General features: G+C 36.9%; 1 protein-coding gene across 7 annotated transcripts in view; it reads left to right on the top strand.

Annotated features, from left to right (window-relative positions):
- SIK3 (SIK family kinase 3) overlaps nt 1–22,088 on the top strand; it is a 238,002-nt gene that overhangs the window by 146,528 nt on the left and 69,386 nt on the right. For all 7 annotated transcript variants that reach the window (XM_087433723.1, XM_087433724.1, XM_014785134.2 and 4 more), the window contains exon 4: nt 15,239–15,400. In XM_087433723.1, the coding sequence (XP_087289849.1) occupies nt 15,239–15,400 (162 nt within the window). The remainder of the gene's footprint in view (nt 1–15,238; nt 15,401–22,088) is intronic.

Below are 22,088 nucleotides of genomic sequence, written 5' to 3'. Positions count from 1 at the left end.
CTTATTGGTACAGGGTTTCTTTTGGGGGTGATGGAAATATTCTAGAATTAGATAGTGGTGATGATTGCACAACATAGTGAATATGTTGAAATCACTGAAGTGTACACTTTAAAATAGTTAATTTTATGCCATGTTCATTATATCTCATTTTTTTTAAGTTTTTTTAAAAATAAAAATGGTTAGTTTATAGTAAGCTGTCACTGGTAGCTCTCACTATTATTTAGGAAGTATTGAGGAAGTTTATAGTAGCTCTCGCTATAATTTAGGAAGTGTAATATTACAAGATTTAGTAATAGATTGAATATAGGAGTTGAGAGAGATCAAGCAATCTAGGATAGAGGTTGGCAAATGATTTTTTCTAAAGGTCAAGGTAGTAAATATTTTAGGCATTACAGACCATATGGTCTCTGTGCAAAACTGCTCAACTTTGCTGTTGTACTGCAAAAGGAGCCATAAACAATACGTAAACAAATGGCATGGCTGTGTTCCAGTAAAACTTTATTTACAAAGACAGGCAACACTCTGTAAATATACCAAAAGCCATTGAATTCTGCCTTTCAAAATGGTGAATTTTATGGCATGTGAATTATATCTAAATAAAGGTGCTATTAAAAAAACATCAGGCGGTAGGCTGGATTTGGCCCATGGGCTGTAGTTTGCCCATCCCTGATCTCTCAATTTTCTGATTTGGGCTACTGGATTGATCATAGTGCTTCCAACATAGATAGGAAATTAAAGGAGGAACAGCAGATTTAAGGAGGGGAAATGAATAATTTGGGTGGGCAGTATGAGTGGGGAATGAGAATGGCATAAAGCATTTTAGGTGTCTGGAATATCCAGCTAGAGATATATAGGAAATATTGGGTACAGTCATGCACTGCATAACATCCTTTCAGTCAACGATGGACTGCATATGTGATGGTGGTCCCATAAGATTAGTACCGTATAGCCTAGATGTGTAGTAGGCTATACCATCTAGGTTTGTGTAAGTACACTCTATGATGTTTGCACAATGACAAAACCACCTACTGATGCATTTCTCAGAGTGTAACCCCATCATTAAGCGACACTTGGCTGTATATTGTTTTGGAGTTTGGCATAAGTTTGGCTGAACATAAAACTTTGGTAGTTACTAACATATAGGTAGCTTTTAAAACTGGCGGGTAGATATCATTCAAGGGAAGCACAGAGAAAAAGAGTGAGAAGAGGGTGAGGGAAAAATCAGTGTTAAAAGAACAGTCAGAGGAAGCAGACCTAGCAAAAGATACTAAAAAGGAACAGTCAAAAAAATAGGAGGAGAATCAAAAGTAGAACACCTCATGGAAGCCAAAGGAGACAGCTTTGGAAGGAAATGATCAAGAGTTTAGATGCTCCAAAGAGGTCAAATAAAATAAAGATTATCAGCTGGCAACTAGGACATCATTTGTGACTTGGCGAAAAAGTGTCAATGGAATGACGGAGATGGAAGGTAGCTTACAGTATATTAAAGAAGTGGAGGCATTGTGTAAGGCTAGTATTTTGAGAAACAGCTCTGAACAAAAGAATGGGAAAGACAGTAGCTAGAGCAGGAAGCAAGGAGTTGGGAGAGAATTCTCTATGGGTATTTCACGTTTCTTTATATCTTGCAAGCGAGGTACTGATTGCCTTTGACGTCCTTTTCAAGGATGCTTGTGGAGTGAACAGCCTTGGAAGATGGAGATAGTTTCTTCCTTGGGAGCTAAAGGGTAAATCTAATTATTGCCTATTATAAAAGATTTGGGTTCTCTAAGCTCAGAATTCCTCTCCTTTAATGCACCTAACTGTATGGCAGGTGTCACCTGGCCACTTCACATCATCCTGTGGGAATTACGACTTGGGGAACTGAAGCAAGTATGTTGATGCTCGTGCTACTTGCTATGCTCTAAATGCCAAAGTCCTTTGTCTGTGACCTAGGGGTCTCGTGTCTTCTGCCAGCATCCATGCAATTGTGTCATATTAAATTGTTAGCTTGCAAGTAGGGTAAAATCTCAGATCCTCTCAGTACTTGACAAGGAGCAAGGGGGAGTTCTGTTTTGTTTAAATATGAGACTTGATTATAGGGTAAGGTTGAGGATACAGTCATGAGCAAGGTGAGTTTGACTATAATTGATATGGAAAAGATAACCTGTACAGCCAGATCCATGAGGAATAGGAGGTGATTGAGCTATGAGCATAGTTGCTAGGAACTGGCCTTGCACAAGAAAGATAGAAGAAAGTAAAGGATTTAGTGGCTGTAGGTAATTTTTTAGGTAGAAGAATGTGAAGTAAGGTACTTCATCCATTTTGTCTAATTTTCTATTTGAAGTAAGAGGCTGGATCATCACCTGAGAGTTAAGAATGAGAGGATAGGGACCTGGATGAGGGTGGAGAAAGTGAAATTAGCTGCTTGGGGAGTGAAAGAGGGAGTGATCAAGGACAGCTAAAATAGTTGATTAAAGGCCTGAGAGATAGGAAACCATGAACTTGTTATTCCATTATACAGGATTGAATGATTTTTTTTTGTCAGCAATACTCAACTACCTGTGGGTAGATGGGATAAGAAAGACAGTTGGACTGATCCAGTGTTTGGGGTTTACAGGACATGTGCAAATAGAAGAGAGACAGGTGGCAAAGGAATTGAGGCCACTAACAGTAAAGTAATTAATGTGTGGGTCCTTGGGCTTAGGCTGAAAGGAGGAGAACGCAAGTGAGACCAGGATAGATGATGTTAAATATGAGGAATTTAAAAAACTAGAGGTCTAGATGAAGTTGAAAAGCAAGTGTTTTGGGCATGAGAGGAACAGAGAGTTAAAAGTATAAAACTGTACTGCCCAATGCTGTAGTCACTGGTCACCTGTTGCTATTATGCATTTGAAATGTAGGTAGTGCAACTGAGAAACTGAATTTTGAATTTAATTTAACTTATATTTAAATTTAAAAACAGGCAATGTGCAAGAGTTTTAGGCTAACTGAGAGAGTTAGCGAACTACAAAGTTAGAACACAGTCTCCAAGGACACCGTCACTTCTGACACCAACTGTAAGTTCGAGAAGTTCTCAGAACCACTCTCACCTTTGATAATTTGCTAAAAAGGACTCACAGAATTCATTAAATCTATTATACTCACACTTACAGTTTGTTACAGGGAAAGGATACAGATTAAAATCTAAATCAGCTAAGGAAAGAAGCACAGAGTCCACGAGAAGTACCAAACGCAGAGCTTCTGTTTTCCTCTCCTAGTGGAATCAGGATGTGTTACTCTCCTGGTATAGAGGTGTGACAATTTGCACGGTGTTGCCAGTGGAAAGCTCAGCTGAGCCTCTGTGTTCAGAGTTTTTGTTTTACATAGACTTGATTGATTGCCCACATGATTGATCTCTGTCTTCAGGTCAACTGATACTGCATGACCCAGAGCTCCCATCCTAAGTCATGTTGTTGGTCTTTCTGGGGTGGGCAGCCTGCACCCTAAGACTGTATGGGTATGGCCAGGCCCAGGCTAATCATATCGTTAGATTATTTGGCATGACCCAAGGGCCCTGGGCCAACAAAGACACTCCTGTCAGACATAATATTCCAGGGACCCAGAGATTACCTCCCAGAAGTCAAGGGAAAAGCTCAGACCTTCCCTTTGGGCAAGGCCAAATTCTTTACTATATACAGTGTAAAATATTTTTCTATTAAACACAACTCTCATTTTGGTAAAATTACATTTCACCTTGACTTTAGACAGGTTAGTGTCTGAAATATGATATGCTATAAGTATAAATTACACACTGTAGTTTGAAGACTTAGTATCAAAAAAAGAAGGTAACATCTCATTGCTAATATTTATGTTGATTACATGTTGCATTGGTTATATTTTTGATGTATTCGGTTAAATAAAATTAATTATTAAAGTTAATTTCAAAATGAGTGATTCTTTTTACTTTTTAATGTGACTACTAGAAAATATTTAATTATAAATGGCTCACATCTTATTTCTATTCAATATTGCTGATCTGGAAGTTTATGTTAAGAGAAAGGGGAGTTTATTTACTGATAACTAAACTACATAGTTAGAATTTCAAAGGCAGAAAAATATTATGCAAGGACAAGTCCAAGATGTGGCCATAGGAATAGTTGCTGAACTTGGGGTAATAGGTCACTCACTGGAGATAAAGAAGGTTCGAGGAATCATGGGCTTAAATCATCAAATAGATTATTTTCATGGATGTTGACATTGCTTAAGTGACTAGCAGAATCTGGGTGGAGCAGTAGACTATGAGCTGCATTTCAGTGTCTTTGATCAATGTGAAGGCAACAGAGGCAGAAAGGGGTTTACCAAATACCCTAGCATATACCATAGTGGTGTGAAGCTAGCATATACCATAGTAGTGTGAAGCTAGTGGGGACTTTGAATTTATGTTACTTCCTAATCCCTCTTGGAATATTGTCCTTTTTTTCTTCAGGGGACCTATAAAGGAATTGTTAGTGTCAGAGGAATTGATTGGAAGTGTGATTATCAGTAGGAGGGGTCAGGACACAGAATACAAGAGTCCTGCTATCCTTCTTTGGCCTGTTAGCTGCTACTCAACTTTCATGGCCTTTCTCAAATGTTATGCTTTCTGTGAACTCTGCTTTGATTTTGCTAGAGAGTTAATTGCCTTTTTCCTTCTTCCTTTGAACATACCTCTACTATAGCACTCTTTATGGTAAATTTTCTTCTTTTTTTTTGTATTTCTATGTCGGTCATTTACTGATAACTAAACTACGTAATTTAGACAATGGTCTCGTCACCGATCACTTTTCTTCTGGTGGTTCGTTTGCCAGATTCTCCTCATCTTGGTGACATTTAAATTTTAGAGTGCTCCTCTGTTCTCTCCTCAGAGCTCTTTTCTTTTCTGTGCACATCTATTCCCTAGTTGATTGTATATGATCCATTAAGCTGTTGGCTCCCAAATTTTAAATCTCCAGCCCAACCGGTCCTCTGAACTCTAGATTTATATTTCCAGCTATTTGCTTGACATTTCCACTTGGATGTCTAATAAACATCTCTCTTAACATATACAAACAGAAGTCTTGATTTCCCCTTATCAACTTTCTCTTTTCCCCAGTCTTCCTCATCTCAATAATGGGAACTCCATTCATCCTACTTGCTCACCAAAAACTTCTATAGAGACATACTTAATTTCTCTCTTGCTCTCATACCTCATGCCAAACCCATCAGTAAATCTTGGTGACTCTACCTTCAGAATATATGCTGAATTCAATCACTTATCAGCACCACCACCAGTACCAACCTGATCTAAGTCATAGTCATCTCTTGCTAGGATTACTGCAGTAATCTTTAACCAGTCTCCCTGAATATGCCCTGATTCCCCTATTGCAGCTAGAGTGATTTTTTTTTAAATGAAAGTGGAATCTTACCATTCAGCTACTTCTATTGGTTTTCCCATCTATTTGGAATATATGTATAGTCCTTTCTCTGGCCTGTAAAGCTTCCTATAATCTATTCTCCAGCTACCTCTCTGAACTCAGCTCCTAGTTCTCCCCCCTTTTCACTTTGGCATCTTTCTCTTGTTCATTAAACTCTCCAATATATTCCCACTTTAAGGCCTTCAGAAATTCCATTCCTTCTTCCTGAAATACTCTTTTTCTAGATATTCACATGGCTGTCTCTTCCATTTCTTTTAGAGAGGACTTTGCTAGCCATGCTATCCCAAATCTCTCTTCCTACTGGCCCACTACTCTATATTTCCTTCCTTGCTTTATTTTTTCTTCTTGGTTCTTATCACCAACTGACATTATTTATTTATTTGCTTATTGTCTGACCTCACTAAAATGTAAGCATCATGAGAGTAAGGACTTTGACATTTTTTAGCCTTGCTAAATCTCTAGTACTTAGAATAGTACCTGCAGTGAATACATGCTCAATAAATATTTATTGATAGTTGAATGAAAGGCTAAGTGAATGAAAGAATGTCACTAGATTGCAGATTGTGGCATTTGAATCTTATTCATCTGTGTCTTCGTCGTTTAATGCAGTGTCTAACATATGGTAGGTACTCAGTAAATTTATTTCATTGTGTCACAATGAAATTAACCAAGTCAAGCATGGAATTTTCGTGTTATTCCTTAACATGTTTTAGTTAAATGAGCTTTTGATGTGGAGAGAAAACACCTTTTTGTTTTCTGGATCACTGCAGACAAAGACATATTGAAGATTATGAATTCTAAGCAATGTAATAGGCTTCAATAAGTGGTTATTGAATGAGCATTTATTACTCATTCAATTGATTTATTGAGATGATTATTGCACGCTATTCAGTACTATATTATAAAGAGCCAGCCATGACAATGTGGGCCTGTTTAATTTTACAAACGGAATTGAGAAACTGGTTAGTTTTGTAAACCACTAAACTCATAATTTAAAACTTCCACAGTATGATTTCTTTAGATATATATCCCCAAACTTCCTATTTGAGACCATGAAGTCATAAATCCAGCACTTTATCAAGAAAGTTTCCTGAATACGAGGCAGAACTCATGGGCATTTAAAATAAATTACTAACTTAACTGTAGGTTGTTGAAGTGTGTATGATTTATTATGGACATTCTCAGTGCCTTAAAAATAACGTTTCCTAATAGTGCCAACATGTATGAACCGAGAACTTATCACAGTGCCATTTATTTATGCTGTGGGATACTCAAAGACTGACTAATAGGGCAGAGAATGGGAAAGACTGAATTGTGTAACCATTGTGTACCAGATATTTTGTGAAGTGTTCCATATGTGTTGTCTTGCAACCTCCTAGATGTTTGAGAACACTATCACATTTGTTTATTGAACACACTACCATGTTGTTGGGTTTTTTTGTAACGTGTTTTTCTCATTTAATCCTCACAACAGTCTGTATATCTTTACAACTAAAATACTATTTTCTCACTAAATTATTTACTTCCTTTGGCTATAAAAACAGGCTGTTTTCTGAGGCCTTACTGACAGAAGTAAATAACCATCTCGTTGAACTTCATTTAGTCACTCTAATTCAAAACAATTAACTTATCTCCTTCCCAAGGTAATTTCCCATTCATTAGTCTTCATTTTTTTGTTTTATTTTCTTAATATCAGACGTGACTTTAGCATTTATATTTCCAACCTGCCCAAGATGTATGAGGAAGCCGCTTGCTTGAAAACTTACAGTTGAATGTCCTCACTTTACTGCTAAACGTCCATTCAGAGTTGTCTGGTCATCCTCCAGTTCTACCCTGACGTAAAAAAAAAATGCGCCAGAGAATGAGCAAAGTATTTTTGCTGCATTGAGTGTATACAAGTCCCAAAAGAATATTTTGCTTGACTCCTATATTAATATTTTTCCTAAGGGTTTTCTGTTTTTAACCTCTTTTGGAGGTGGGGCGAGGGCAGGAAGACTCCATAGTCTTCCTATTGCGTCGTTTCAGGAGTTGTATAATGTCTGATTTCCCCACTTTTAGGGATGTATAAAGTTTTATAAAGTTCTTATAAAGTTTCCCATCAACCTTTTACCTAATGTTTTAGCCACTCTTATTATTTAGTTGCCCAAATACATTATTTCATCAGAAGTTGCAAAATGGTGATTTTCTAATTCTCTCATTTTTTCTACGTTTATTAGCTATAATTCTTCCGTAAAGAACTTTGCCTCTAAACTATTTAGAAACTATAGTAAAGGCAAAATAAATGCTTGATTCTTTTATGTATCAAATTTCAGAATAATAAATTGGTAACCAGCAGTATCCAGTCCTGGTAGTCTAGTGGTTAAGATTCAGTGTTCTCTGCCACGGCCCAGTTTCGTTTCCTGGTCAGGGAACCACAACACCCGTCTATTGGTTGTTATACTGTGGCGGCTGCGGCTGCGTATTGCTATGATGCTGAAAGCTTTGCCACTGGTATTTCGAATACCAGCAGGGTCACCTATGGTAGACAGGTTTCAGCGAAGCTTCCAGACTAAGTCAGATTTAGGAAGAAGGACCTGGCCACCCATTAATGAGAAAATTGGCCATGAAAACTCTATGAATAGCAGTGGAGCATTGTCTGATATAGCACTGGAAGATGAGAGGATGGCACAAAAAGACCAGGCAGGGTTCTGTTCTGCTGAACACAGGGTCGCTAGGAGTTGGAATCGACTTGATGACACAAACAACAACAAACCCTAGCAATCTCCAGTGGTGACCAATGAAGTTGATTTTGTTTATTTTATGTATCATTATGAGGTTATGGATTTTAATACATTTGATGTGTTTTGGTCTACTGAGTCATTCTTCTTTTGTTTGTTTGTTTGTGAGGAGATCAGCTCTGTGCTAACATCCGCCAGTCCTCCTCTCTTTTTGCTGAGGAAGACTGGCCCTGGGCTAACATCCATGCCCATCTTCCTCCACTTTACATGGGACGCTGCCGCAGCATGGCTTGCCAAGCAGTGCGTCGGTGTGCCCCTGGGATCCGACCCGGGGAACCCCGGAGCGCCGCGCGTGTGCTTATCCGCTTGCGCCAGCGGGCCGGCCCCGAGTCATTATTCTTTTGATGCTCAAATTATTTCACTTAGCCAGTGGGAGCCTTTTCAAGTTGACTCCTGTGTCCTTTTGACATGATCCCAATAGTCTCAGATAGCTTCCTTGCTTTTAGGTAAGATGTCCAAGGCTTATCTTGAACATTTCCTGTCCCAGACCTGGAATCAAACATTTCTCCTGGAAGCTCTGGTTCCTTCAAGTGGAAAATAGCATTTAGAAATCCTGGGGCTGCTTGTTATTGCTACTGGTTTGTCATTGCTTAGAGGCCTTTTCAGGGCACCAAGGTAGGAAATATGTATTTTTTATACAGAGAAAAGTAAAACATGAGTTTGTACTAACATTCCAATTGAAATTTAAGATTTCAATGTTTTTACTTAACTTCTTTAATATTCTTTATTTATATCTCTTTTCTCTTATGCTGAAAATTGTGGTTCCAAATGACTTGAACATAAGTACATATTTGATATGAGACAGTGAGGTTAAAGCTGTAAAACATGCTAAAAAAAAAAAAGCTGTAAAACAGGGTACATTCAGAAAAGTCTAGCTTCCACCCCTTTTCCATCCTCCTATAAGTAACAATTTTAGAAGTTTTTCACTTAACATTACTTTTTTTGGAAAATATAAACTAATATACACATATGTACACACACATGCGTATTTGTATTTCCTCTTTGTACACAAATGGAAGTACATTATACATATTTGCCTATACCTTGCATGGATTCATGGATAGAAACCCGTCATAGACCAAGAATCCCTGGTCTAGAAGGGAAGACATGCGTGTTAAGAAATAACTGTAATGCAGTTGTTCAATGATGTTATGGAGGTGTATAGACTAAATGCCGTTAGAAACAAATTATGGAGCAGTTCTTCTAGGGGAGGTGATTAGATTAGGGAAAGCTTCAGATAAATGACCTTTGAGCTAGATTTTAAAGAATGAGCTTGATTTGGAGCCTGCAGTTTATACTAGGAATCAGGGAGGAACCTCTGAATTACAAAATTAGCCAACCCACCTTTGCTAGTCTGTTGGTGTAGCATGAGAAACATTTGCACTACATTAGAAAAGTCTGAATAACATTCTTGAAAGGTCTTTTGAAATATATGGGATCCTGTTTCATAGGCTGCCTGGGCTTATCCTTAGTCTAGGACTATTTTTTCAAGAAGCTATGAGAAAACAAATCCTCCTTTATATATTAATGTGAATGGACTTCATATCAAAAGAATAGCATGTTTTCTGTAACGACTTAATAGAAACAGTGCTTAGTTTACAAACTTTTTGTTTAGCGGCAAATGGAGAGTGAAAAATGTATTTTTTTAAAAGTTTATATCTTTTCTCTGATTGATATTCCTTGAGTTAATCTGTAATTATTAAGCATCCATCATATGCAGAGCACTCTTTTGTATGTAGTAAGGAGGCAAAGGAAAAAAATAGTTCTAGTTTAAAACTTTCAAAACTAAAGCATACCTTGTGACGATTTCACAAGAGGAATTGTATTTTCTCAAAACCCTTAAAGAAAAAGTTTAATTTATTTGAGATAGGCAGAAGAAAATATAGTGTGCTTTTTGTTTTTATACCTGCTAGAATACTCAGTAATGAGTAACTCCAAATAATTCTTTATCTTATTGCAGTGATTATTCCACAAATCTACACGTGATAAAATGACCTGGAACTATACACACATTGTACCCATGTCAAATTCTGGGTTTTGATATTGTTCTAAATTATGTAAGATTTAACCATTGGGGGAAACTGGGTGAAGGGTACTTGGGATCTTTCTCTACTATCTTTGCAACTTCCTGTGAGTCTGTAATTATTTTGAAATGAAAAGTTTTTTTTTTAAAAAAAGGATTATTACTCTGACTGTTGTTTTGAGAATAGATTGCAGGCGGCCAAGGGCAGAATCAGGGATACTAGTTAGGAGTAATATTAGGAGGCTATTACAGTAATCCAGGAGGAAGATAATAGCTGTTGGAGGAAGTTGGTGGCATCAGAGTGGGGTGGGGATAGGGGTGAGGAATAGTTGAATTCTGGGTATATTTTGAAGGTAGAGTTAATAAAATTTGCTGATGGATGTGAGGTGTGGGAGAAAGAGAATGAAAGGTGACGCCAAGGTTTTTGGGCTGAACAACTGGGAGAATGAAGAAAAGAGATAGTAACAAGAAGCAGCAACAAGTAAAGAAGGCTGGTATGAGATGGTTGGATTCTTGGCCAGGAAAACAAAATAACAAACCCTCTTCCTCTAGTCAGTGGCAGCTTGGGGCCTACGAGAGTGAGGACAGTATGACATTTCAAGTGAGTGCACTCCTGTTAACCTGCTTCCAGGCAGCTGAGTTATCTTGGCCTCACCCTGGCTTTTTTGGAAAGAAGCATTTGTTTGATAAACAGGAAGTTGTTTCCATGGGTGTAGAAAGAAGAAATGATAGAACTGAGTGGCAAAGCAAAGAACTGCTAGCTGTGGTTAGCTTGGAATTGGCAGAAATTTTTTCAGGTAGCCACCTAAGCTTAGCATACATACTGCCTTTTCCCCATTCTGGACTGGGTTATTTTTCCATCATGAAAAATGAAAACTTTCTGCCCTATTGCTTGACCTGCTGTCAGGGTATGTTCATTTTCAGCTAGTGTTTTGGATCAGTTGTGAGTTGTAGACTTAGCAGACAAATGGAGACACTGTCTGTTTATAGTGGAAAAGTGACTTATTTTAAGAAATGTTGGCTCCCCACCACTATCCCATTAGTGGCATGCCTCTGACCCTCCAATGAAGCTGGTCTAGGGAAGTTAAGACTGCCTGATGTGTATTTTTGCTCTTTGAAAGGTTAGAATCTAAATGTACCACAAGATATTTCTTTCTGAGTCAGATTGGGACAAAATTACAAACAGTGAATTCTGAAGCAAACTTTATACATACGGCGCTCTAATACTTTTGAAACTTCAGACTTCATTCTCTCCACTTCTAGTCATTCTAATCCTCATGAGGTATCTGAATCCCTTAGTGTCACTAACTTCTTATTTTGTGACGAAGAACAAATTAAAAAGATTAAAGAAATCCAGTGCCAGGTGATTTGTGGCGATTGGAAAGTGAGAAAGAGAACTTATACTCCTTACTTTTGATAAGAGCTTGAAACAGGAGAACCGTTTTCTTCTTCTGAGTCACCTCATCCTTGTCTGGATTGAAATGGTTGAAGTGAAGCTGTGATGGAGAAAAACTTTAAATTTGCCTGAGATGAATAGTGGCAACTAAATAGGTAAGCAGTTAATTGATGGTGAAAAAGGACTTACTGTGATGGAGTTTTTGCAGCAGGTATCTAATTGAAGATTGTTTAGCCTCCTGGTGGGTGAGGGGAGAAGGAATCTAGGAATACTGAAAGCTAGGGTTGTGGCTGCCATGTGGGATGTTTGGGACTGAAGATATGGGTGATATCTCGCTGAGTATTTAGGAGAATTACCTCACTGAACTGCCTGGAAGAAGCAGAACAACTCTTTAGAGTTCCTTGCACCTATGGTTTATCCTAACAAGATTCAGAATATATTTTACTTTGAATATTGAGTGGTTCGGGAGCCATTTTCTTTCATTTGCCTTCTCAAATGACCCCAGTATTTATTCAAATGCTGTGACTTTGTGTTAACTCTAGGCTGGCTACTGCTCTGGGTTTTTCGCTGAAAGGTAAATATCCCATTTGAGCTTTAAGAATTTTCACTGCCTGCCTATAGAGCACACATGAACATAAAGCAGCCATTTGTCCGCGGGCAGCTAACAGGCAATTTCAGCAGGGACGAAAACCACTGCAGGCTGCTGGCTTCCTGGCACACCCACTAGACCCTGTAGGTTTACACTGAAAACAAACTAACAGGGGATAGGGGTGGTGGTGGTAATAAGACAGGCAAAAATAAAAGCAGAGGCTAAAGTCTGAAGACATTGAGCCATTAAGATGGTCCTGTATGTGGAGAAGAGCACAGTGCTCCCAAAGAGGAGAAAACTTGAACATCAAACGCAATGGCCAGGAGAAAACATCTGATGTTTGCAGCTAACACTTTTTAAAAAGTAATAATTTATATATCTTTATGTTCATAATTATAGGGATACTGTAGGTATCTTTAGGCAAAATGCTATACAATTTAAGCTGTTATACCCAGTGTGCTATCACAAATATCTTTTGGCCAGAACCATGTAACAGTGAAAATTGATATATATTGTAATCACCTTCAAACACTACAGAATCCTTGTGATCTGTTAACCAAATGCTTAAATATTCTGTGTATGATGTTGAGTGGACCTTTAAAAAAATAGCTTTTTGAATGTCTTTAAAGTTAAAGTTATGTCATATATGGTAACTCTTAATCAAAGTACAAATTTTGTTCCCAAATATGCTATCCTTTCTTTGGCCATTGCATGTAACAGAGTTTATTTCTATTTAGCAGATCAAGAGATGGGGATATTGGCAGTATAAATGATTTGTCCAAGGACAACCAATGTGTCATTGTAGAGATAAAACAGAACAAGGCTACATTCCACCAGCTCCTGGCCTATGTAACAATTTTGAGAACTTTCCAGTCATTTTAGGAAAACAGTACTTAGAAAATATAAAGAGTTTTTTTTTTAAATAAAAGAAAACCTCTTATTTTGGAAATCACCAAATTAATCATTCTGTTGTATTTAAGAAGCTCTTTGATGTGTTCTGGTAATTAGTATTTACTGCCAGACGAATGTCTCTTGAGCATTTTAATTAATGGGTGGCTTGGCCAAATGAGCTTCTGATGGTAAACCTTCATAAGAGTTTATTTTTATGTTTCTCAAGAATAGCTGTCTCTTCAAAGCTCTTTAATTAGACAAAGTTTAGCAGCTAAAACATATTATTAGAATAATTGGGCCTTGGGTTAAGAGAAATAGGGGGTCAAAGGAGCAGGTACTGTTAGAAAATGGCCTCTTAAAATAACACATAGCGTTCCACATCTGATGGATGTTCAGTGTTTTAACAGCTTATGTTAAGTTACTATCCCTAGTTAGGGACTTTGTGTTGTTTAAAGTTCATATGACAGATCTCACCAGAAGCCTAAACACACCAGAGTGTGAGCTCATTTATCACCACCTCTAAACTCTGTAGCAAGCTGTATTCTATATTCTAGTCCTTTTGACTTGTAAGCTGAAGACTTCTTACTTTCTCCTTCTTTCTACAAAATTGGTAATCTTGGCCATAATAGTGATTGTTTTTGAGGAAAATGCTTCAAAGATCTTATGTTTGGGTCATTGATAACCCTAACAATTGTAACAATTCCCTTGAGGGGTCTTTCTTAATAATTTAAATCATCTGTTTGTAAGACATTGTTCTTAAAAATTCTGTAGTATTTGATCTCCAAAATTTTATGTTCTTTGAGGTCATAATGTTGTTTGAATTATTTGAAAATCTACTATGTAGATGGATTATCATTTAGCTCCCCTTCTTCACGTGCTCTCCCCCTCTGCCCCCACCCCATTTCTTGACCTAAGCTCTCAATCTTGGCAGTCATTGCTAGTGCGTTTGTTTTATCCCGAATTTCCTCTTTGTGAGGAAGAAAAGATAAACCTGACTGGTCCTGTGAGTGATTGAGATGTCGCCAAAACAATGGAGTAGTATTACTGAAACTACTGTTGTAAACAAACAATGCATTTATTTATATTATCTAATTTTTCACTTTCCCACTATCTCAGGATGCCTATGATGGCAAATGTGTCCTTTTCCCAGCTAGATCAGTTGTTTTAAGGATAGTGCTAATGAGACTTCAAAAAGAGCAAACTATATTGTCACTCACATTTCTAATCCCATCAGTTGTCATGACCTGTGTATGTTGTTGGTCAGATGAAGAACTGGGTTAAGGATATGTATGTCATTGGTTCATTGTAAACCTACTGCCACTATTAGAAAAGAAGTACTTAAAGAACTTACAGTATTGATTATGGGTTAATCAATTCATTTTTAAATATAGAAGATAGCCTAATTTATAGTATTACAAAGTTTATCACATGTAAATTCTTTTGCTATACCTTAGTTAGCAACATAGCAAATGAAATTATTTCATTTAAAGTGGTAGAAACTTCACTTGGTTTTCTATTGATGTTATCTGTAAAAATTAGTAACATAGTTTTGAAAAATATTTGGTAAGCACAATAAATGCAGATGTAAAGATGCAGGCATGCTATTATGCCTTCCAGAGAGTAGTCCCCAAATAAATACCTCTTTAAAAATGTCAAATTGTAAAACTTTGAGAAAGCATAAGAGATATCAGCCTAAACGGAGTCTTGTGTAAAGCAGTTTTTTCCCCCTTAGCAAGGACTGATTTCTGTCAGCTCTTTTCTAAAATGATCAATTATTGTGACTTTGCTTTTTGACTTGCGCTTTAGCACAGGAAATATTGCTGATACTTATCTTCATGTGTGTTTGCTTCGTATATATAATCTATTGCAATGGAGATATGACAAGGAAGGTGTTGAATGTTATGGTCTTGAAAAATACCGTTATATCCCTCAGAACTTTTTCAGGATTTATACTTAAAATAGTTTGGGTACTGATTACCAATGAATTTTTATAGATGCCAACCAGGACTATAAGTGTGTTGTTTTCTGTTTGTTTGTTTCACTTCTTTAAATCCTTCCTTTGTTGGGCTCCTTGCATCCCTCCTTAAGTCTGCCTTTTGAGATTATACCAGGATCCAAAATGAGAACTGACTCTGTTTTTCTTCAATGCAGACCACCTGGTGGCCCACGGTAGAATGGCAGAAAAGGAGGCCCGTCGGAAGTTCAAACAGATCGTCACAGCTGTCTATTTTTGTCACTGTCGGAACATTGTTCATCGTGATCTAAAAGCTGAAAATTTGCTTCTGGATGCCAATCTGAATATCAAAATAGCAGGTGAGAAGCGTATTGAGTATGTGAAGTAGAAGTAAAGGAGCTTTTCCTTCGGGGTTCTTAAAACAAGGAATTGTTTATTTCCATCTATTCAGAGAGAAGTATTGTGAAAATAAAGGATTTTTGTGTGGCTTGAAAGCTGATAAACTTTCAGAATACATTTATATTATTTTTCATGTAGTATAAGATGGAACTAGGCTGGGAAGAAAGAAGGAAAAGGGTGATATTTAAAATTCTATTATTTTGGTCGACAGGTCCCTTTTAAATATTAAGGAATAAAATATAGAATAAAGTACTAAGAAAAACTGCTAAAATTGTATACCCTCTCACCTTCGTTTGAGAAAGTTGATATATGTCACTGCTGATATAGAGCATGCTTATTCTAAAGACTGTAGTTTTATGATAATTTATGAAGAATAGATCTTATAGTGGTTTAAAGGCAGTCCATGTCTGTTTCCTCAAAGTTCACTCATCTGCTCATCTCACAGTGCCCAAAAAGTTCTTTTCACTGCCTCAGTCTACTCATACTTCAGTTTTAGTAAACTGTCAGCATGTGCCTAACCAACACAAGCTCACCACCTATTGATAGAAGAAAGTGACTGCAATCTATATAGAATCCATAAACATGAGAATAAGCCATTTTTGTTTTCTGACAGTTTTCAGTATTGCATTATGTGTCCCTCATCTCCCAGATTAAAAGGGAGGGAGTCTCATATAGAAAGCTGAAGTATAGCTAGAGTAGAATTGCCTTGAAAAGCCAAGATAAAAAGCAATTCTAAAAATTTTCCTCCTTAATAGGGTGGGAGTTGAGAGTTCAGATTTAAATTATAGATCAAAGTAGCTACGTGTACCCTTGCAGCTTGATGATTCTTCTGATAGTTTCTTTGTGTAGATAAGTCTGTTCACTTTCCAGGCTCTACTTTTACATCCTTGGAACGTCACCTAGGTTTTTATTTGTTCAAGCCAGGCTGATGGATGCACTGGTTTAGAACTTGCACACAGTTGTAAGCTCTTTGAGTCCTGCACTTGCTGAGTACATAGTAGACAGGAATGCTTTCTTTATCTTACATAAAATCATATTTTTCCTATGCCCTTATGTCTGTTTTATATTCTCCAAAGCTCTCTAGATGCTGACATTTCTGACAGAGGTGGGTAGCATGGAAAGGCCTGGCAATTTCAAACCCTCTTTTCAAATTATTTGTTGTAGCTTCAATTAAGTTAATGGTAATAACACCTACTAAACTTCACAATCCTTAAAAGTATAAAAAAATGTTGTGTGAATTTCCTATTGTTGCTGTAACAAATTACCACAAACTTAGTGGCTTAAAACAACACAAATTTATTATCCTACAGTTCTGAAGTTTAGAAATCTGAAATGAATTTTACAGGCTTAAATCAAGGTATTAGTATGACTGGTTTTTCTGGAGGCTCTAGATATCTGTCTCTTTCGGCTTCTAGAGGCCTCCTGCTTTCCTTGGCTCCAGCCCCTTCCTCACATCACTCCACCTTCTTGCTTCCATTGTCACGTCTCCCACTCCTAATGTGATCTTCCTGCTTCCCTCTTGGAAGGACCTTGTGATTACATTGGGCCCTCCTGAATAGTGCAGGACAATCTCCCTATCTCAAGATCCTTAATTTAATCATGTCTGCAACAGTCCCTTTTACTATGGAGGTAACACATTCAAAGTTCCATGGATTAGGACATGGATGTCTTTGGGGGGCCTATTTAGCCTACCACAAATGTTACTGTCGAGTTCTTTGGATTATTGATTAGGGTAGTGAGTTAAAAGAAGGCCCTCTTTTTCTACTATAGTTTTATTCTACTGACCAAAGGTTAAACATTTTTTTCGGCTTCCTTGGTTCTTGATTTTGAATTTAGAACCATTTTGATTTAATTAAGGGACATTTTATGTAGTTTTTGCATTGAAAAACCAGGGGTCAATGATAATTGAAATTAGAAACTCTACTGACAAGTATTTGGGTAAGGAGATTTTTAAATGCTTTTCCTTGTTAATAGTTAAAACAAATCCATGTAGTCACAATAAGAGTCTACCTGCTGATGTGTAATTACAGACTCCTAGGGGTGCTGGCAGCCAGCCTTGGGCTCTCTCTGTGTTAACATATATACTTTGGCAAGCTTTTTAAGTTCATTAACCCAAAGTTGCATTTTTATTATTTGTTTTTAGAGCCAAGCAAAGAATAATTGAACACCTCTAGTTTTGTGCCCTGCGATATATAGTAGCTAACATTGTCTTTGCTCATGCATTCTTTCCTACATGCCATCATTACCCCGTTTCTCAATCATTGTCTGAACTTCATTTCTTACACATAAATTAGATAGGATTCCCATTCTCATCTGCCAAGTCTTCTTTGAACTTAATGAACCAGTGGGAGAAATGCTTTAGTTGAAGCTGACTACAGCATGACTAATTTGGGAGAGGGAGGTTGGATGGTTCTGACAGGATACGGTCAGATAAGTAATGAAATCAACTTTTTATTCTAAAAGCTAAAAGTAACTTTCAGATCCCTGATCTTCTCAGTGGTCTTTTTGATGAATTATTATAAATCTCAGTAGCAAGGAACTACTGCATATGAAAGAAACAAATGAGAGAGAAAAGAGTTTTTTTGTTTTATTTAAAATATTGTTAGTCTTTAGTACTTCATCTTTAAAATCATCATATATGTTATAGTAGTAAATTAAAGTGGAATTAATAAAAATTCAGATTGGGAAATTTAAGGAATTCACGCTCTTCTTATGCCACGTTTACCTAAGTGATTTCGATGAAAAGATTATGCATCCTCTTCAAACGTAGACAGTGAATAAGTTGTTATGAGAATGTTTGTTTTACATTAATTTATTTTTACTTTGTATATGAATTAATGTGGAAATTTACATTTAATACTTGATACTATAAAAATATAGCTATTATAAAAGCCTATGCTAGCCCTCTTTGAGAGAATATGTGTTCCCTGGATGTGAGAGAGAAACTTCACTTACAGGTATTAAAAGATTCAGCATCATTCCATGGTTTAAGAGTTTTTGTGCTTAAAGTCTTATCTATGAATATTTGTTCTAGTACTACTTCTAGAGAGAATGAAGCGCAGGTGAATAACTTTGTTTTCTTTCTGGTTTTAGAATAAAAAAATTCTTCTTCTTAATGGCACTAGCAAACCTGTCTTCTGTAGAATTGTTTTAAAGATTTTTCTGTCTTTAGTAATCCAGAATAAGCATTGATGGTTTTCAGAATAAAGAATTTTATTTCTGAAAGGCAATGTTACCAAGTCTAGAACTAAGAATTTGTAGGGGTTATCTGAAATCTTATCTGTTGTTAGCAAAGGCTCTTTGCTCGGGTGTCATGGAAGAGAAAAAGAGAAATGTAAGGCATGACTCCTACTCTTCAAGAGTTGACTATTTGGGCAGCAAATGCTTAGACCTTTGAAAAGTTAAGTAACACTGAAATTATGCTTTACGCATATAAAAAATACTTTACAAAGCATTTTCACATGTATCATTTAATTTCATCATATTTGGCAGGCAAATATAGCTTATTTAGAAAATATTAGAGTTTCCAAAACACATACCTTTAAGTTTTCAAAACTTTGTATTTTTTATAAAGAACACTCATGCAAATTTCTTTCACGTAGAGAATCCAATGGCGGGAAAAGAATAGGGTTCTTGGCCTCTAAACTTTCAGTTTTCATTCTTCAGACGTGTAAGGATCCACAGAAGAGCAGATGAAGGGTGGGGGAGGCACAACACGGCTCTCTCAGCGTATAGCCTATATCCCCGGGTGACAGCATGTTCAATAGCTACCGAATCATAGTTTGACACAGTAGAAGAGATGTTACAAGGCACGTCGTGATTCATCATTTGTTAATTGTACAGTCTAATTACCACAGGAGTTCAGAGGATGAAGAAACCACTTTTGTTTGTAAAATTCCATTAGATTATAAATGCCACAGGCACTGTAACCATATTGTGTTTGTTGTTTCCCCCCCACTGCCTAGCATATACCTGTTCTATAGTAGGTGCTCAATAGCTTTGTTGATCTGAACTTTAGACAGTGATGATGAGGACATAAATATCCTATTGAGGACATAACAGTTGAGGTGAGTCTTAAAGGATAAGTGGGATTCTTTAAGGTGTAGGCATAGAGGAGAGAATTCCAGTAGAATTAGTCAGTCAGCAAATGTTAAGAAAGCACCTGCTATGTACGAACACTGATCTAGGCACTGGGGATACAGCAACAGATAAAATAGTCCTTTGGAGTTAACATTCAGATGGGGGAGATAGAAAGTGAACACGTAAACAAATAAACTCTCATAAGGGCTGTGAAAACAATAAAATCAAGTAATGTGATAGAATGGCTGGAGATACTAAATAAGGGGCGGGGGGTGGAAGGAGGTGGGATGAGAGAGCCGGCAAGGGCCAGTTCACATGGGGCCTTATGCACGTGGTGAAGATTTGGGATTTTATTTTGGTTACCACGGGAGGCTGTGTCGGAGAAGCAAGAGCAGCAGTAGAATGCACATGGTGTATTTGCAAAAAAAAGGTAAAGCAGCTTGAGTGGAGGGAAGACTCAAATAGGGGAGTCATGCCTGAGAAGGTGAGAAAGGTAGGTATTTATTTTAGATTGTGAAATTATTTGAATACCAGGCTTAGTAATCAGATTCAGAATGGATAAGATAAAAAGGTGGGAGTAGGGGGAAGGGGCAGGAAGGCAATAGGAAGATCAGTTAAAAGGCTGCGAAATGGTAAAATCCCACGTAAGGGTGGTTGTAGTAGACATGGAAAGGAAGAAAATGGCAACACATAGAAGAGGGAGAGCAAAGGAAGGATTTCCAGTTCTAGATAACCAATCAAATATCTGGGCTAGGAAGAGGGAACTTTTAATCAAAGATATGTTTAGAAATAGAGAATTCAGATTTTCTTATTGATGGATTTTATTAAGCTATCAAAGAAAAACGGTATTGTCTTATTTTTGATGGTTGATGTGCTGCTATTTGAAAGTAATTTTAATTCTTGTCCCCAAGGATTAAGTAGAGAAATTTCTATGTTTAAAAAAAAATTGCCTAAGAAAAAACCTAAATGTAGCTGGCTTACTCCCTGAAGCAAAGTTATTTGAAATACTCAGACATTATGAGAATGTTTTGAAAATTGTGGAAACTTTTTTTTTTAACCTAAGGAAGTTGGAAACTTTTCTCTTTAAATGTCGACTCCCAGAATGGTCTCCATGAGATAGTTTCCACTCCGGTGTTATTGTTTTAGTTGGCAATCAGTAGACAGCAAAGATCTGAAGTACAACGACAGCAAAGCCAAAATTTTGGAAAGAATTTCCAGAGTGCATGGATTTAAGGTACTGTGGAAAGTTTTGACCTTAATGCAGTGAGATCTAGACTATTTCATTTTTTAAAAGTGAGAAACTAAAACGTTTTGTGAGTCTATTGACCTTTCACTCCTAGTATGAATATACTGAAATGCAATCATATAGGAAAAAAGGTTGGATTTCTGAGAACTCTTCCACAGTGTGGTGATTGAGAATGTCCCTGACTGGTCCACAGAAAGTGGTTATGCAATATTCATCGTATCAATCTCAAATTTTATGTCATGATCCTAACACAGTTTATTTGGGTAATCACTCAGTACACCTCCCCGGTTGACAGGTCAGTAAATTGAGATCCAGAGACCTGAATTCAGGTCATAATAGAGCCTAGGAATCATAATGCCTCAACTTGTGTTCTCATGCTGAAATGGTGAATGACCTTCAACTAGAAAGTGCTAAACAACTTTAATGTATGTTGACCATTGGCAAAATAAAATTTGAAAAATTCTCTCTTCTGAATCCTAGTCCTAAGACTGGAGCTTTACCAATGAAAAATTAGCGTACCTTCATCCAAAAGGCATTTTAGGTACACCCAGTTGATTTATTTGTATGAAAAAGTTCTAAAGTTAAAATTCAAATGAGCAGATTCTTTTGTCAGTCATGGTTCGGGGTTATAAGTGAGATCTTACTGATCTTGAAAAGTGATTGCACCTTGCTAGGATCAAGAACAATTTTCTACTTATAAAACCTCACTTACTTACAATAGCTGTGCTACCCGCTTCTCAGATTTTCCCACTGTGGTTTCCCTCATCCTGGGGGATGAACTCCTACAGGGTAGAGGGACAAGTCGGGATTGATTAAATAGTCTGAAATGGCTTACTTTAAACACATTTTTAATCACATGCTTTATCTTTAAAATTCATGCATATTTTGTGTTCTCCTCAATGTCATATCTATATTTGTTTTAATATTAAAATTATTCAACTTTATTTAACATAGAAAAAAAAATCACTGTTTCAGGAAGATGTAGTTTATTTATTATATAGTTTCCCGTAACTCTTGGTACACTGCATCATCATGCCTGAGGATATATAAACATACACCAGTTGGGAAAATTGAGAATAAAGAATTTCATCCCCAACCATAGGTTTCTGTTACACAAACTTTTAGTTTTTGCACGTTGACTTCTCTATTACTTTTCCTCAACCTCAAGGATTTCCATGCCAGTCTCTATTAATTGCAAAATCATTTATTTTGGGGATAATTTAAAAAAGAATGAATTGGAGCTTGAAAATAGACAAGGAGAGGGAAGTAGAAGACAGAAAAGAAATGGAAGCTTTTTCTTTGAGGTCTTGGGCAAAAGAAGA

This window comes from Ceratotherium simum, chromosome 7 (genome assembly GCF_057802395.1).
Source record: "Ceratotherium simum simum isolate JZ-2026a chromosome 7, ASM5780239v1, whole genome shotgun sequence".
Taxonomy (NCBI): domain Eukaryota; kingdom Metazoa; phylum Chordata; class Mammalia; order Perissodactyla; family Rhinocerotidae; genus Ceratotherium; species Ceratotherium simum.
This window is presented reverse-complemented; position numbering and strand designations above follow the sequence as displayed.